At 43.5% G+C, this 17,622-nt stretch overlaps 1 protein-coding gene across 2 annotated transcripts in view; it reads right to left on the bottom strand.

Annotated features, from left to right (window-relative positions):
• The window catches only part of LOC126514633 (zinc finger protein 39-like), a 48,351-nt gene that overhangs the window by 10,372 nt on the left and 20,357 nt on the right, over positions 1–17,622 (bottom strand). For both annotated transcript variants that reach the window (XM_050163632.1, XM_050163633.1), the window contains exons 4-5: positions 6,986–7,075; positions 5,603–5,670 (exon numbers count right to left, since the gene is read on the bottom strand). In XM_050163632.1, coding sequence (XP_050019589.1) covers positions 5,603–5,670; positions 6,986–7,075 — 158 coding nt within the window. The remainder of the gene's footprint in view (positions 1–5,602; positions 5,671–6,985; positions 7,076–17,622) is intronic.

Below are 17,622 nucleotides of genomic sequence, written 5' to 3'. Positions count from 1 at the left end.
CGGGAGACAGTCTGGGCAACATAGAGACCATTCCTCAGAACAAACAAACAAACAAACAAAGCAACAACAAAAATCCTCTGTATTAGCTAGCAATCAATGCTTCTCCAGTCACAGTCCCACTCATGAGGCCACATTGTGTATACATATGTGTGCTTGTACCTTGGTCCCCGCGGAGGTCAAAGGACAACTGTGTGTGTCTATTTTCTTCCACTGTGTGGGTCCTGGGGACTGGCTCAGGTGCTCAGGCTTGGCCGTAAGTGCCTTTACCTGCAGAGTGGCTCAACAGCCCCCTTGTTATTCGAATTCTCAGCAACTTCCTAAACTCATGCCCCAAGGGATTTTACAAGCATCTGGAAAAGTCCCCTTCAAAAAATTTTAATTCTGAAAAAAGATTTTTGTCTTATAATAAATTATTCTCTGGACAGTTTAAAATCTGATCATATTTTGTATTTCCTTATGTACATAACTATTTTTCCTTTTAAAATTGCACATTTATTTAAGATTTGTCTCCAATTATAATCTGGGAGTTGAAACAGGGTATCACCAGGATCAGTGAGGCTACTTCTAGGGGAGGATGTGGGAGTGATGCCTGACTTCTCTGTAACCATGGAGGGTGGGTGTGCAAGAGCATGTGAGCCGACAGGCTGAGCCCCTGTGCGCCCTATGTTGGCTTCAAATGTACAACTTTGAATCAGCCTTCTGAATCCTGGGGCTGTGCTCAGAAAGCCTGTTTTGGGCAAGTACCTGGCTGTTGCTCATTTACCAACAGAAAACTAATGTTTCCATTTATCCCAAGTCCTTCAAAAAAGCCTTTTCCTCATTGGCTGTTTTTTGTCCTCCACATCATTCACACTAGCTGGAAAGCTTTGCATCATGACAATCACAGAAACCACATTCGGAGGGACAAAATTACCCATCAGAAACGAGGGCTAAAGTGACCAGTGTGTAACAGAAGACAGACTTCCTCCATGTCTCCTGGAACTATTCTAAGGGGTATTCTGGAACTCCCATCCCATCCCATCCCAGTATGCTAATAGATGGAGCTAGGTCATATGCTTAGCTTTAAAAGAAATTGGAAGATTGATCTTACCGAATTATAGTAAGTACAATTGAGATAAATCTCTGTGTAGAATCCAGAAGAGACCAAAGCCAAATCACACTTTGGCAAAGTGTAAGAGGGTGTTATGTGGTCAAAGAACATTCCGCAGCGGCCTCCTATCAAATTATTAATATGCACTGGTAGATTGCGTCTCATTGCTATGTGGAGATGATAAGCTGTCTACTAACTAGGCGGCACTGACAGAATCTACGCTAGGCATGGCCATGTCGAGAGCTGAAATGGGTTCTATTCTTGTGAGCAAACACACACATCGCCCAGCTGCAGGACACACACTCAGATCTATGCTGGTGCCCGATTTCAAGGCATGAGAAAGAGTAATGAGAAGGAACTTACTCCGAGACGGTTTCTCTCAGAGGGAAACAAGCACCATTTGTTCACAAAGTTCCAAATCAATTCACAAGACAGCTGTGAAAAATATCTTTATTTGTGGTTTTCTACCCTGATGCTTATTCTCTTAGAAACACTGGCTCTCTTTAAGACATCACGTGTTAGAGAAACACAAACATCAATAGTTGGTGACAATCACCATAAACACTTATAAGTTAAAAGATTAAGAAAATACAAACTAGAGGCTTACAAGATGTAAACAGGCTAGGATAATATTTAATGTAGAAAACCTTAATGAAATCACAATAAACATTATAATAAGTGTATTTCCTGTATGTCTCTGCATGCAGAGAACATTTGCTAATGTGATAAAATCATATGCACAGCCCTTACATATATCAGGGTGTGTTGGCCTGACATGTATCAGTACCTTCTGAATTAAAACATTCCCACCCTGGAAGAAGGCTCATTAAGACTAGGAAATAAACCCCCAAGTCTCACCAAGTTCTGAAAACATATACGCACAAGGCCCGTTCCCTTCCCAAGCTTATAAAAACAGGAAGGACTGCTGGGGAAGGAAGACTCTCTGACCTGCTATGTGACCTCCTTTGTTTCCTGCGAGCATTTTCCAGTTTTCCTGAGTCATCCCCGCACTGGGGTGGGCTTTTCAGAGATGGAGCTGCAGAATCATTCCCGTTCCTGCTCAGCAACCTCTCTCCCATACTCCTGTAACCTCAACAAATTCTCTGGGTTCACCAGACTGGAATCTGACGGAATTGTGCCCTATCTGGGCCAAGTACACATCTCTGTTCCGGCCTCCTCAGGAAAGGACAGCGGGTCCTCAGCAGTTCAGCTACACCCACTAGTGCCAGCTGCACCTCTTAAATGTTGGTTGTGAGAAACACAAATGTCCTCAAATGTAGACCAAACCACCGCATCAGGCTCCAGCAGAAATAGTTATCCTCTGACATCTGACTTTGTTTTTGAGATAGGGTCTCATTATGTAGCCCTGCTGGAACTCTCTATGTAGGTCAGGCTGGTCTCAAACTTACAGATATCTGACTGCTTCTGCCTCCTGGATTCTGGCACTTCAGACTTGTGCCACCACACCTAGGACAAAAGTCATTTTCATACTATAACACTTGGAAACTGACAACTTCATTTTATGAATGACTGGATACTACAAATTTCAATGTTTTATGGATAAACATGTTTCACACATGAACATACTTTAGTATCTCTTTAATGAAATGCTGGTGCCATTTAAATTTTATTGAAATTTCATGTTTCTTTTTCTCCACAGAATGGCTTGAAAATACAAAGGTGACAAGAGGGCCCTCTCCTGGGGGTGTTCTAACATGGACGGTCCCTTGTCTGAGACACTCCTAAAATGGGTCCCAAAGATTTTGCATTATGTTGCAAAAAGACTGAATCAGTCATACAAACAAGAGATTTTAAACACATAGAAAACCTCTGCTCTCTCCAATAAAGCATGTCTGTAATCCAATCATTCTCTATACCGTCTTCTCCCCAAAGATAATCTTATCTGCTTCCAGGCCATGAACACAAATCCAGGGATAATGGAGTTCAGGGCCTGGGGTTGAGGCAGGAAAGAAATGAGTCATGACTAGCTAAATCCCTACAGGGCTCTGGCCATATTCTCCAATGTGGAGGTCAACTTCCTATAAAAGAATTGTTCGCATACATTACATTCATGTACTCCCAGCCCAAGAGCTAGCCAGAGTGTTTCCATTTGGTAAAAGTTTTGCCCATATATATCACACTCTTGTGCTTTCTCAGCAGTGAGGGGTTTTCTGATGTGCACGAATATCTGTTACACTCACCGAGGTGGGAGCATGGCTACCTGTGTGAGTTCTTGCACACGCCCCAACAATGAGGCATTTTCTACGTTCTTTACACTCACAGGTTGTTTTTCAGCTTTTATATTCGGAGGCTTTGTATTTATGTGGTTCTCTAGTGGAGGCAGATGTCTGTATTACAGAACCAAGTTTCTGCACACGTTAGATTGATATGGCTTATCCTACGTGTCTTCTTTGGTATGCAGGGTAGGATGGCTTACAGCCTCGCCTGATGATAGTCGTGACCTGACATCTGGGAACAGACACAGCATTCAAACAGTTCCTCAGCTGTGTGTGTCTGATGTGCAGTGAGCTGTATCTGCTGCTGAGACCTCCTCCCCTGCCCACTTTTGAGTACTCTGAGGGACATTTGGTGGGAATATTTCCTAGTGCTTCCGTTCAGAAGGTCTCTCAACTGTGAGGTTTCTCTAACGTGTATATTGGTTTGACATGTGTCAGGTTCTACAACTCTGAGTTCTGTGATATAAACGGAGAGATGACATGTCTGAAATACTTTCCCATGTTCTTTAGGCCTGCTCACCAGTGTGAACTCAAATTCAGAGACGGGCCTCCGGACTAAAGGCTTTCCGCGTAACTACATCACAGGGCTTCTCAGCTGTGTGAACTCCCCACCCTGCTGAGGATTATTTCCAGACGTTACAGAGGGTTTCTCACCGGTAAGAGTTCTCCAACAACTAAAGTCTGACGTCTGTCAAGTCTCTGACCATACCCCACACTGAGGCCTCACTAATGAATGAGATGTGACTAAGGCCAACAGGTTCCCTGCAGCCTTACATCCACAGGGATCGTCACCTCGGAATCCCCCGAGGGTTAGGAAGAGATGTCAAATGACTTAACTTCTCCTGCATTCTTTCCGTTCGTTCCCAGGGCTTCTCACCCGTGTCAGCTCTATCATGCCTGTGGAGGTCTGTCTTCTGATAGAAGGCTTCCCCAGATTTCAGGCACGGGGTTTCTCCCCCAAGTGAGTTTTCTGATGAATAGTGAGATACGACTTGACACTGAATGATTTCCTACATTCCTTGCATTCAAAGGGTTTCTCACCCGTGTGGATTTTCTCATGTGTAGAGAGATTTGACTTCTGGTTAAAACGCTTTCCACATACGTTACATTCATACGGTTTTTCGCCTGTGTGAATTCTCTGATGTACAATGAGCCCTGACTTTATACTGAAAGTTTTCCTGCATTCCTTACATTCGTAGGGCTTCTCACCAGTGTGAACTCTCTGATGTATCGTTAGGTCGCACCTCCTTTTAAAGGCATTTCCACATATGTTGCACTCATAGGGTTTTTCGCCCGTGTGAGTTTTCTGATGTACACTGAGATTTGACTTTACGCTGAACAGTTTCTTACACTCTTTACACTCATACGGCTTCTCACCAGTGTGCGTTCTGTAGTGCAAGTAGAGATTCTGTGTGTGTCTGAAGGCCTTCCCACACACTTTACACTGATAGGTCCTCCCACATCTGTGACGCCTACGAGGTTGGTTGTTGATTTTTGCAGATGTAGTGCATTCACGGGGTTTTCTACCTGTGTGAGGTCTCTGGAGCACACTGAAATTTGAGTTTGGGCACAATTTTTTCACACAGTGACTCTCTTTACTTGAGAAGACACTCTGATTAACCCTCTGCTTTGGCATGTGACACACACATTTCTCATTGCTATTACATCCACAGGGCTTCTCCCACGCATGCCGCGTGTTCTGAAGAACTGTATGGCCTGGTTTTGTGCTGAATGTTGGTTCACAATCGGTACATTTACCACATTTGTTTTTTATGCATGTCCTAAAATGCTGAGTATGGTTACACTTGTCAGGGAATGACTTCTTACACAAGCTACAACCCAAAGTTTCTTTCCTTATGTGAGTCCCCTCTTGGGCACTAGGAGCCAGTTTATCAAAGGCTTTCCTGTGTTCCTTTAACTTACTCGGATTATCTCCCAAAGGAAAGCCCTTATGTGTCCACCCAGCGTTCCCACTGAAGGCTTCGGCATGTGGTCTGCACTGACGGTGTCGTTGCCCACTTTCAACACCATCATCCAGACTAAGAGGCTCAGGAACTCGGCATGACAACCTGGTTGTAGCGAGATGATGGAGTTCCTCTAAGGGCGGCATTTCACTGGGCTCACCATGGAGATCTCCCCATCTATCAGGAACCTCTGATCTCATTTCAGAAGAGTTCTTATTCTTAATAGCTGGGCATAAAACATGGTTTGAACTCATAGTAAATGTTTCCCCAAATCTGACCCTCTCCTCAGCTGATGAGATGCCAGGAATTACCAGGTGGTTCAAATGTCTCGTTTGATTGTCCCAGTGGGTCTCATTCAGCCTCTTCTCAGACTTCATAGCTGAAAGCAAATAAAAGTTGCCCTACATGAACAGCACAGAAGTGATTCTGGTAGAATTCTAATGCAAAAGTGAAGAAGTACCCCCACCCCCGATGATGTAATATTACAAATAGGGCTTGGAGAGATGGCTCAGAGGCTGAGAGCTCCCACTGGGTTAGAATTCCATAGCAAATGCTGCACAAATCTGCTGACTTTGTGTTCCGCAATGAAAAAGGTCAAAAACTTCCTCATCAAATAGGAGCCTTTGAACAGTCTTGGTTCATCTGGCCTCCATGCCTAAGACCTCCTGGAAGACGTACCACACCTTGGATCTCCCCTACCAGGAGTCTTTGCAGATGCTCCTGGAATTTCTTAAGTTCTGGTATCTTGGTACGCACTATTTGATTTTGGACATCTTTTCTCACATTTGAATTCCATAGGCGAGTCCTAAAACCTATGTTTTCAATACTAACTTAGAACTCCTAATGCCACTTTGGAACCTCTAATGAAATCACAGCCACTCTGAAAACTAGAGTTCCTATTAACTCATGAACCACGTAACAAATTTGTAACTCTCAAAATTAATCTGATATTAATTTTTTAAAAAAGATTTATTTACTTATTATGTAAACAGTGTTATGCCTGTGAGAAGAGGCAAGCCAGAAGAGGGCACTAAATCCCATTATAGGCCGTTGTGAACCACCATGTGGTTGTTGGGAATTGGATTCAGGACCTCTGATAGAGCAGCTGGTGCTCTTAACCTCTGAGCCGTCTCTCCAGCCCCCGATATTAGTTTTAAAACCATTTTCTTTAAATTGCTTTAGCCTTTGAACCATCCTGTATTTTTCATTCATTTATCCAGCCGAGAAAACGTAATTTTGTAGTTATTCTTTCAACGTCAAAGATTTCTGTGTCTCAACACAGCAGATGCTCTTTAAACAAGGCGAATGTGTCGGACCACCACTGTTGGTCCACACAGGAGATCGCTATCTATGAGGAATCAAATAAAAAAGTGACGAGTTTTTTTTTTTTTTTTAACCATGAATAAAGGCTTAAAATGAAGCATTTCATTTTAAGAGGGAAGAAGGACAATGAGGTCTTGAGTAACTAGAAGAGTGGGCAGAATTTATTAGGCCTACAAAAAACCACAGTATAAACAGGAAAGGGGGACACCTGGAAGTGAGAGCCTCCCTTAGACACAACATAGCAAGCATCTGATTAAGAAGTTAGTCTCAAGATTGGAAGATGGTAAAATTGGGTGAAAAGAATTTCACACACCCACCATCTGCTGAGCATTCACTAGCTTGGGCTGCCTACCTGGGGCGCATTCACTGACCTGGGAGGCTCTGGTTTGGCACATCTTCCTTCCACGGCCCAGCTCCTTGCTCCAACTTCAGGATCAACTCAGGTTTGGCATCACACTGGTCTATTAGAAGGAAATATTGTACAAGTTGTATTCCAATGATAAAATATTGGCTTCAGACTCTCAGCAATGACAGGACCAAAATAAACATTCTATGAGAACACTAACGCCGAGGTCATTAAAATAAGAGATAGATACAGACAGAATGAAAGGATTATTCTGACTGCTGACCACCTGGATCGAGAAAAACAAAGCAAGCAAAAGATTTAAAAATGCACGGAATCAACAAAAATCTAAAGCTCCTCAGTCAGATGCTACAGGAGTCGGCAAGATCAGAAGATGATCTGGGAAACAGTGAGCTCTGAACCCCCATGCCCCTCCCAAAACCAACACAACAGGAAGCGGAGGAAAGCAGGAGAACAACAATGCACAAGAATTTAATACAGCCAGTAGAGGTGGGGGATCTTGTGAGTTCAAGGCCAGCCTGTGCTACAAGAGCTGGTCCCAGTCTCCAAAGCTACAGGGAAACCCTGTCTCAAAAAACAAATGAACAAACAAAAGAATTTAATAAAAACAGCAACAGAGCAACAACAGTAAGAGTTTTTTGTTTTTTTTTTTTTAAAGATAAAATCATCTTTTGGTTTCTTGGATTCAGTTCCAGTCTCCACTACTTTGTTCTTGGTATTAGAAGATCAGGTTACTCCACTAGAAACAGGTGAGAAAACCCTTTTCTTGGAACACCAGGGGGTGCAGCACAGAAGGAGTCTCCTAGACAGCGCTCCAGGTGAGCTGGACTGTCTATGCCTATAGCCAGAGAGGGGGCTTTGCACACCAACAGGGAGCCACACATGGAAATGAGGATAGTCTGCACCAGTCAAAGCATCGTTTACTTTACATCAGTCACAACCATCTCCCTGTCCCCGTCAGCTTACAAGGGACATGTTCCCCTTCTCACCCCTAGGAGGACACAATTGATGAGTCACCCAGAATTCACCCAAACTCCTGAGAGTAAAAGTCAGCAGGGAGTCCTTTTGTTCAAGGTAACCAGGGCAGCAAGTCAAACTACCCAATCCTCAAAGTCTTTGCTTCTTATAGGAAAAAGAAGGAAGAAGAAAGAAAAAGAAGAAAGGAGGAAGAGGAAGGAGGAGGAAGAGGAGGAGAAGGAGAAAAAGAAGGAAAAGGAGGAAAAGAAGGAGGAGAAGGAGGAGGAGGTTCGAAGGAGAGCTTACAGTAACTTAAAGAAGTTATCATTAACATAAACAGCTACAATGATTCCATAGTGCTTAACACCTGCCCAGCACCACGAAGAAAGTTCGAGTCCCCACATCTGTGTCAATACTACACAAGCGATTCACATGTTCACAGTAATCAATACCAATGACATCTGAAACAGTTATAAATTTTAATGAAAAGAATAAAAGGCTGGTTGTGGTGGTGCACTCCTTTAACCCCAGCACTTGGAAGAGGACAGGCAGATTTCTGGGTTCAAGGCTAGCCTAGTCTACAGAGCGAGTTTCAGGACAGCCAGGGCTACACAGAGAAACCCTGTCTTTAAAAACACGAACAAAAACAAAACAAACAAAAAGAATAAAAGAACAAACAACCAAAACCAAAAAAAAACCCAAAAAATAAAAACAAAAAACCCCCTAACCTCAAAACATACTTGGAAGAGACAGTTACAAAAAGCTTGTGCAGGCATGAAGAAAAAGCACATAGAAAATAACAACGTAACAGAAAAGCAAATGTACAGGTTCACAGCCAACTAATCCTCACACACAGCAACAGGAACAACGTTTAGAAGAAAGATCTGTGAAGCTGGATAACCCTTGTGATGGAGAAAGGTGCCAAACCTGCTTCTTACCATACACATAAGTCAAGTAGATTCCGGAATTATAAAGCCAATACTGAAAACACAAAAGGATATAAATCTAGGCAAAGGTGAACTTTCTAAACCTGATACCAAAAGTACAGCTGACAAAATCAGCACTTGGAAACCAGAATTATTGGGGCTGGAAAAATGGCTCAGTGGTTAAAGCACTTACTGAGCTTGCAGAACTGAGTTCTAGTCCCAGCACCCACGTAAGGAGGCTCACAACAGCCTGTAACTCCAGCTCCAGAGGAAAGGCTCTCTTCTGGCCTCCACAGCTCCTGAACTCACATGTACAGACCCATATACACACACTAAAAACAAATTAAAATAAAAAAAGGATTAAAGCTAACAATCGAGAGAGTTAAAAGAAAAACACACAGCAAGAGAAAGTATTTATAAATTATTATCTGATGATGGACTGCCTTATACAATTTATACAATGCATTGGCATAAAAGTCAATAACCTGATGAAATCCAGGCAAATGACCACAACAGATATTTCCCCAAAGACATAAGGATGTGAATATCCCCAACTACCACAGCAATGCAGATCAGACAACAACGGGCTCTCACTGTACCCCAACTACCACAGCAATGCAGATCAGACAACAACGGGCTCTCACTGTACCCCAACTACCACAGCAATGCAGATCAGACAACAACGGGCTCTCACTGTACCCCAACTACCACAGCAATGCAGATCAGACAACAACGGGCTCTCACTGTACCACAACTACAACGATTAGAACCTGGAACACACACAGGAGAGAAAAGTCTCTGTTGCTAGAAACATAACTAACAGGCACTCTGAAAAAACAGCACGGTGCTTACTAAACTACTGGGAAGTGAGCTGCCACAGAACAACACACACACCCAGAGGAAAGCCCGCTCAGTGGTCTGAAGAGAGCTCTGTGTGTCACACAGTTACTGCAGTATCGTATACAGGAGAGATGACCTGGCATCTCCTTTAGTGTCCACCCTCAGATGAACTGATAAGAAAAGTTGAAAACTAACTACAGAGGGGGTGGACTTCATCCAGCTATGGTAAAGACCCTGCATTTTCTCTCGCAGGACCACGGATATAACTGAAAGGTACTTGTATTAATTGAGGGAAATTAAGCTATAAGAAACAAACACTGCATATTCACACTTGTGGCTGGAAGCTAATGTTAACCTCAAAGAACGTACACCTGGCTACCAGAGCCTAGGAATGGTGTGTGGGAAGGAGGAAAGGGAAGAAGACGTTTGGTTCACTGATGCAGGGGAACAGCTGGATGGGAGACATAACTCGCATAGTACACAAAAGCTAAATACAATTGGCAACAATTACTTGAAAGTAAGAGGGAGGGTTTTAGGGGTTTGAGAGATGACTCAGTGGGTAAGAGCACTTGTTTTTCTTGCAGAGGACTTGGATTTGGTTCCCATCACCCACATAGCAGTTCACAACCGCCCATAGCTCCATTTCCAGAGGATCTGACATCATCTTCTGATCTCATTGGGCACTAGGCACACCCAGCACACATACATGCAATCAGACAAAATAGTCACACATTCACACATTAAACAGATAAATAGAAAGCAAATAAGGAGGATTTTAAATGTTCTCAATAGAAAGAAATGATAAATCTAAAAATTTATAGACTTATAAAATGCTGATCATATGTACATTATACAAGTATTGAAAAGACAACTTCCATTATAAATATGTACGATTACTATGTGTCAGTGAAAGCTAGGTAGGGTGCTTGCCTAACACACTTCTCATAGGATAACTGTAGTCTACTCACTCAAGGACAGCAGGCTGCTGTAGGTCTCCAGCATCACGTCCCTGTAGAGCTTCCTCTGAGCATCATCCAGGTCCTGCCACTCCTCCCAGGTGAAGTCCACAGAGACATCCTCAAAGGACACCAACCCCTGTAATCAAACAACTTTCCTCAACCCAAGCCTCAGCCTTCGGTCAGAGACAGGAACATGGGAGGTCACTCCTCTCCACGAGCATCTCTTCTGTGAGACACACCTTATAGGCATTCTTTAATAAGGAAGAAGAAAAAAAAAAAACCTACAAATGCCTTGTCTACTCACTAGCTTGGTGACGAGTGACCGAGATACATAATGGATATTCCTTTAACTTTCCACTTAAAACACACACCCAACTCCAAAAATGTCACTCATAATATACTGACACATTAGTTTTCATAGGCAGCCTTATATGTCCTTCCTAAAACCAGAAGAGCTGTTGGTATCCACAAAGAAATACACATCAGCAGTGTCCTATAAAGAGGGGTAAACTGGCTAGGTGTGGTGAAGCACACCTTTAATCATGCACCCGAGAGGCAGAAACAGGAGGATCTCTGAGTTTCAGGTAAATCTGGTTTACACAGGAGTAAACTAAATTGGGATAAATGGCAGTCACTATGATGGGCAGGAGTTACAAGTGATCTTAGACATACTTGTCTAAAGTTCCTTCCATCAAATGCGCAGATGCCTAACAGACAACTGGACAAACAAGATCTTACAACACATTTTTATAAAATTAGAAATTTCAGTGGCAGCTAATTTCATCAAACCAAGTGAAATGGCTTTAAAGCAACTCAGGACACCTATAAAGAATCAGAAATACACTAATATTCAGCGATTGAGGGAAAGGTGCAGATTTTGAGAATTACAGAAGACTTTAAAATTTATTTTGGCAAAGTAGAAATATTCAATATTAGATAATTTATTAATATAGTCCAAGCAGGCACGATGGCTCTTACCTGTAATCCTGACACTTAGAAAGTGAAGAGGATCTGAAGCTCAAGGTCATCCCCAGCTATGCAACCAGTTCAAAGGCATCCCAGGATCCCAGCATACATGACTTTGCCTCAAAAGGCTCTCTCCCTCTCCCGCTCCCCCCCACGCACACACACACACATACACACTCATAAACACGTCTATGGAAAAACTACATGGCTAATCCATAAGCACGGGAAATCTTTCAATCTTACATTTTCTTGTTCAGATTCTTTCTTTAATATCTGGAAGTCTTTAACCTCATAATTTAGAGTTATTACATTATTAGATCTGCTAAGTTTATATTGTAAAGGTGACTGGTTTCTTTCTCTGAACAACTGTTACTAGTTTATGGAACATCTCTTGAGTTTTATAAACTGATTTTCCATTCCTGATGTGTTATCAGATCTGAGGCTCTTCTGGTGGAGTTCTTAGGGTGACAGGATTATGATCACGCCACCTGCAAATGAAGGCGATTTGATTTCTGCCTTGTCTATTAGTAACCTTTGCATCTCCTTCCCTCGCCCTGGCTGAGACATCAATCGCTATCCAGCCTGAGTAGCTGTGTCTTAAGGGTTTTAAAGGAACTGCTTCAGCACCTCACATTCCTAACCGTGCCTAAGAGTCTATCAAAGGACAGGCTCAGGCAAAACGGCTGAAGAGACTTTAAAAGCTCAGGAATCTATTACAAGAATTGACAAGTCATACAGCATGGAGTTAAAAATATTTTGCACAGCAAAGATAACAGCAAAAAGCCTACAGAATGGGACAAAATCTTTGCTAGCTACACACCTAACAGTGGATTAGCATATATAATACATAAAGAACTCAAAAAGTAAATACCAAAGCCACAAATAATCCACCTGATAAATGGGGCAAGCAGCACAGAAGTCAGCACACAAAGGCAGGTATGACCAAGCTGCCAAAAACCAAGGGAAAAAGGGAGAAATCTTCATGAGTACCGTGGCACTGAAAATGGAGGGCACGGTAGCAAACACTTTGTTTAACTCACAAGTTCTTTAAACAGCGATTAGCATGGGAAACGTGGTGGGTTTCTAACACTTCAGAACAAAGTGTTTAGCGATCATGATACAGAACAGGGAGACGCACAGCTGCATTAGCAAAAACATGTAATATTTTTTGCTAATATAGGAGACGTGTGCTCCTGTTTTTACTCATGCTCCATGTGCCTTTCTCATGACTCGCACACAAATGGTATCCACTAACTTCTGATTTTCCCATTTGCTCCCAAGGCCTTCATCACACCTGCCTGCCAGCCGTACAGCTCGTCAGCACTCGGGCCTCACCCCTGAGGAACAGACCCTTCCAGCCTAGCAGAGGCGGACAGTTTTGGTGTGACAAGAAAGGATATACTTGCCTCTTGGCAACCACACTTCCTCACCATCTACAGCATCACATGTGCCACTGGAACAGAATGAACAACAACAGAGCTGGCGGGAATTGTAACTCCTAACGTTAGACCTCAGGGAGCAAAGGACAGGGCGGGATGAAGAAGAAAATCTAGAAAAAGAAGAAAAAACAAAAAAAAAGGAAGGAAGGAAGAAAAGAAGGCTGGATGGGTTTCCTTCTTTTAGTGTAGGGTAAAGGCCATTTGATATATTGTTATCAATACCATATAAGGAAAGAACGGGAAGGGAAGCTTCAGGTGCCTTTGTACACAGGAGTCAAAACTTATGATCTGAAAGCTGAGCGAAAGGTACAAGCTACAGAGAAATAGTTAAGAAAGTCAATCACAGACACCTGAAGCACAGAAGTCTACAGGGGAATGGAAGGAACACAAAACAGAATAAAAAATAACCGTATATTAAATATCAGCAGGGTCATGACAGAAACTGAAAGGGGGGTTAAGAATAAAACGCTTGTTGTGTAAGACCAGAGTCCTGACCCCGAGGACCCACACTGAAGTCAGGCAGGTATAGTGGCAGCCTGTAACCAAAGCACTTAGGAGGCAGAGACAAAGGAGCCCCAGGGCAAGCTGGCTGGCTAGACCAGCCAGAATTAGTCAGCTCAGTGAGATACCCTGCCACATAACCAGTGATGATGGAAGACATCCAATATCCACTTGGGTCTCCACGTGCATATGCACTCTCAGCATCCACATGCACATCTGCCCATGTCTACAAACATTCATACACACAAACACACGCACGCATGCACAGAAAAAAAACTCGGAAGAATTTCCACATGGAGATGGCTGACAGTAGTTTCAAATGTGGCAGAAGTTCCAAGACACCAGAGAACTGTGCTAGCATTTGACTATAATTTAAAACTCAAGGACACACACGTGTCTGAGTACCAGAGAACCCTGACAAGCTGTGAACGCTGCACCCAGCTCTGCCTTGGGAGTGAAGCATTGCACACATCATTGTGCACGAGTCTATGAAGCCTGCTTAGATGTCAGGCTGGGAGAATGACCATATTCTCTTCCTGGGGTCAATCCAATCTAACAAATGGCTCAGAATCAGAAAAACTGGTGATGCCAGGTGGTGGCGGTATATGCCTTTAATCCCCAACACTAGGGGGAGAGAGGCAGCTGAATCTGCGAGTTCAGGGCCAGCCTGGTCTACAGAGCTAGTTCCAGGACAGCCAAGACTACACAAAGAAAGCCTGTTTTGGGACCCCCCCCCCAAAAAAAAAAATAAAGAAAACCCAGTGGCACAGTTCCAATGACTCTAACGCCTTTACAGCATGGTTCTGTCTACACTATGATCTTACAACGTCTGTGTGCCTTAGGTTTGTTTCCCCATTCCAGTTTTACTTAAGGAGCTCTCACAAAGTTCTGAAACCACATACAAAGCAAGGTCAGGAATAAGCACACCACTTACCACAACTGTGTTCATTTTCCTCGCTCTCTAAGGCACATGGAGCACCCTGCAATGGCAGCTGGAAGAGAGGGTGGACAGAAGTGAATAGGCATTTGCTGGGCCTTGTTTGTGTGCAAAGATCGCTACATAGTTGCTGAGGAAAAAAGCAAGAGAACAACGATATAGTCACTCAGCAAGCAGCAATGTTTTATCGTGAAGACACACAGCAATGTTTTAAGGATGGGTTTTTAATGAACATGATGCAGTCAAGGGAATCATAGAAAGCAGTCGGGTAGGGCTCCTACTTTCCTGTCAGTGCAGCGGCACCACACAGGATTCTATCCCTATCTCTTGGTTTACATATTTAAGTTTCACAGACGACACACGTTGTACACTCTAAACATGGTTCTGGACTGTACCTGTAAATGAACATGACCCACATTTACTGCGGTTCCTTTGAAGTATTATTTAACAAAGGTCTGCCTATGGTGTTCATGTCTGAATGTAGCTCCTTCCCACAATGCCTCTTAGCTTTGTCTTTTCCTGTGCTCTGGCCAGCAGGGCCTCAACGTGCTAAAAGCACAGTTTTCAAATGAGATTTCCCATGCAGTCTTTCTTGGGTGATTAGTTCTGTATCACCATGTCCTGTTAATACTTCTAGACTTTAAAACAGTACCAAGACTTCGCAAGAAACTAAAAGTATAACCACAGGATCCGGGGGTTGCAATTTTGCATGTTTCCACAAGAACTGGAATCACACTGTGCTAAACAGCTCACCCCACTGCTCAGGATTGTCCTATGGCTTTTTTTCCCTCTGGGCTGACTTTATTCTCCCATCTCCTTCTTGGAGCAGAGATTGACCAGGGGGCTATCAATGAAATAAGTCAAATACCTCAGGTCTACAGTGGTGGTGATGGAGCGGTTACACTCCACAGTCCAAGAGGAGGAGGGTTACAGCCCTCCATCTGGGATTCCAACCATGAGCGCCCATGGCAGCCCTCTCACCTTGCTAGTGATCCAGGGTATGCAGGGCATGGAAAATGAACTGAACAGCTCGATGAGGTGGCTTCCCCTGAGGTCACCATCCATAATGGATGGGACTTGGTGGTCTGGAAGGGGGTGGTCAACCATCCTCACTATATAAGTAAGCTCAATAAAGTCACTGGATCACCAAGTTGGACCATGATGGAACCTTTCCTTTGGTCACTCCTAAGTATCTATCTGAGAGGACTAGACATCGTGTACGTCTCCCCAGTAAAAGTCTGTGCAATTACTGTGCACTCTCCACAGAAACCAACACACATAAGAGTCTTCCAGATGAGAGCGAGCCCAGGAGATGCCCCAGCCCTGGCTTACCCCACACTTCGGGTTGCTCTAGGGCTGTCACTGCTAGACAAAGGGACATCGGACATAAGAGTTGCAGTGCCGGGGTCAGGAACAGGAGGAGACGGGGTACAGCTGAGTACAAGTCTCCCTGCAGCATCAGGGAGGGGGCTCAGCCACGTCAGGACAGACGGCGACTGCAGCCATAAGCTCAACCCAGGACAGGGCTTCCGGATCGCACCCTCTGCACATCGCACAGCATCCGCCCCGGCCCGCAAAACCCAGCTGCACTCACCAGAAGGCAGGCGTCTGACTACCTGTAGATGTCCTAACCGTTTGGCTCAGGACCGAGGCTGCAAGCCAACCGCCGCGGAAACCGGAAGTAAGATGGCGGCGCCGGAAACAAAACGGAAGTGTGCGGAGGCCGTCCCGATATCAGACCGAACGAAACTGTTTCAGGTTCTTGGACAGTTTAGAGCATTAGGGTCGCTAGCGACATCGCCGCATTTGGACACATCTAGGTTCTAAAGTGACTGCTTTGTGAAGATAAACCCAGAAACAACTGCTTTATGCAAAACAAAACAAAAACTTTAGCTGGGTGGGCGTGGTTGGTACACACCTTTAATCCCAGCGTCTAGGAGACTGGTGAACAGAGCTCCGAGTTTCAGGGCAGCCTGGGCTTCATAGACCCTATTTCATACAACAAACAAACAACATCTTGTGGTGCTGGACGCATTGCTCAGTGGTTAAGAGCATTGGTTGCTCTTCTAGAGGACCTGGGCTCCACTTCCAGCACCTACATGACGGCTCAAAACCAGCCCCGGGGTCCAGAATCCTCTCTGGATTTTATGAGCACTGCACACATGTGCACATGCCTACAGGCAGGCAGAACACTCATACACATAAAATAAACTAATTATTAGGTAGCTGGATAGTTAGGCATTTTGTGTATGGCCACACCTTAAGTTAAGGAAAATCGAGATACCACAAGTGCCCTTAGATTTCAAACAAGCACATGGAAAGAGGATGGCTGCAACGGGCCTGCCTCATAATTTTAAATTCCTCGTGAAAGAAAGATGGAAGAGAATAGTCGCATGTTGCGGCCCTTTAAGGGAAGGCTATTTCCTATATTTCATCATAACTTTCTTCAACAATTTTCATATTTTTAAAATATTAAGTAGAGAGCCTGAGCCATATCTCTGGCTCTGGGTAGAAGTGCAGTATTTTAAACTGCCTCATGGATTATAAACACAGGGTGGCTGTGGTGGCCCATGTCTTTAGTGCCATCACTGAAGAGCTGGAGGCAGGCAGATAGATCTCTGTGAGTTCCAGGCCAGCCTGGTCTATATAAAGAATTCCAGTACAGCCAAGACACATAGTAAGGCCTTGTCTTGAAAATAAGTACATAAGATATCAAAGAAACGTAGTTGCCTTGTTCTTACAAATTCATTTAAATAAGCCTGTCAGTCTCCTGGATAGAAATCTCTTGAGGAACTTGCCCCAGAAACTTCAGTTTGTGGTATAAAAGCCTATTTTCTTTTTTTGTGTGTGTTTAAAAAAATGTACATATGCTTGGGAGAGAGAGGAAAAACAGTATAGACAGTTATAAAAAGAAATAGTTTTTAAAAATACAACCAAGTCTTTAAAGATATAATAAAATAACATCAAAAAGGCACATAGAATGGAAAATAAGCAGAGTCTGGATTATGCATATAATTATGTTTCATTTGAATTTATTGAATTTAAAAGGCTATTTTCTTTTTTTTTTATTGAGAATAAGAAAAAAAAAGTTTCCGCCTCCTCCCAGTCTCCCTTTTCCC

This window comes from Alexandromys fortis, unplaced genomic scaffold, assembly GCF_014885135.2.
Source record: "Alexandromys fortis isolate MF-2015 unplaced genomic scaffold, M_Fortis_MF-2015_v1.1 scaffold_149, whole genome shotgun sequence".
Classification (NCBI taxonomy): Eukaryota; Metazoa; Chordata; class Mammalia; order Rodentia; family Cricetidae; genus Alexandromys; species Alexandromys fortis.
The sequence above is the reverse complement of the archived record's forward strand: the minus strand, read 5'-3'. Positions and strand labels throughout refer to the sequence as shown.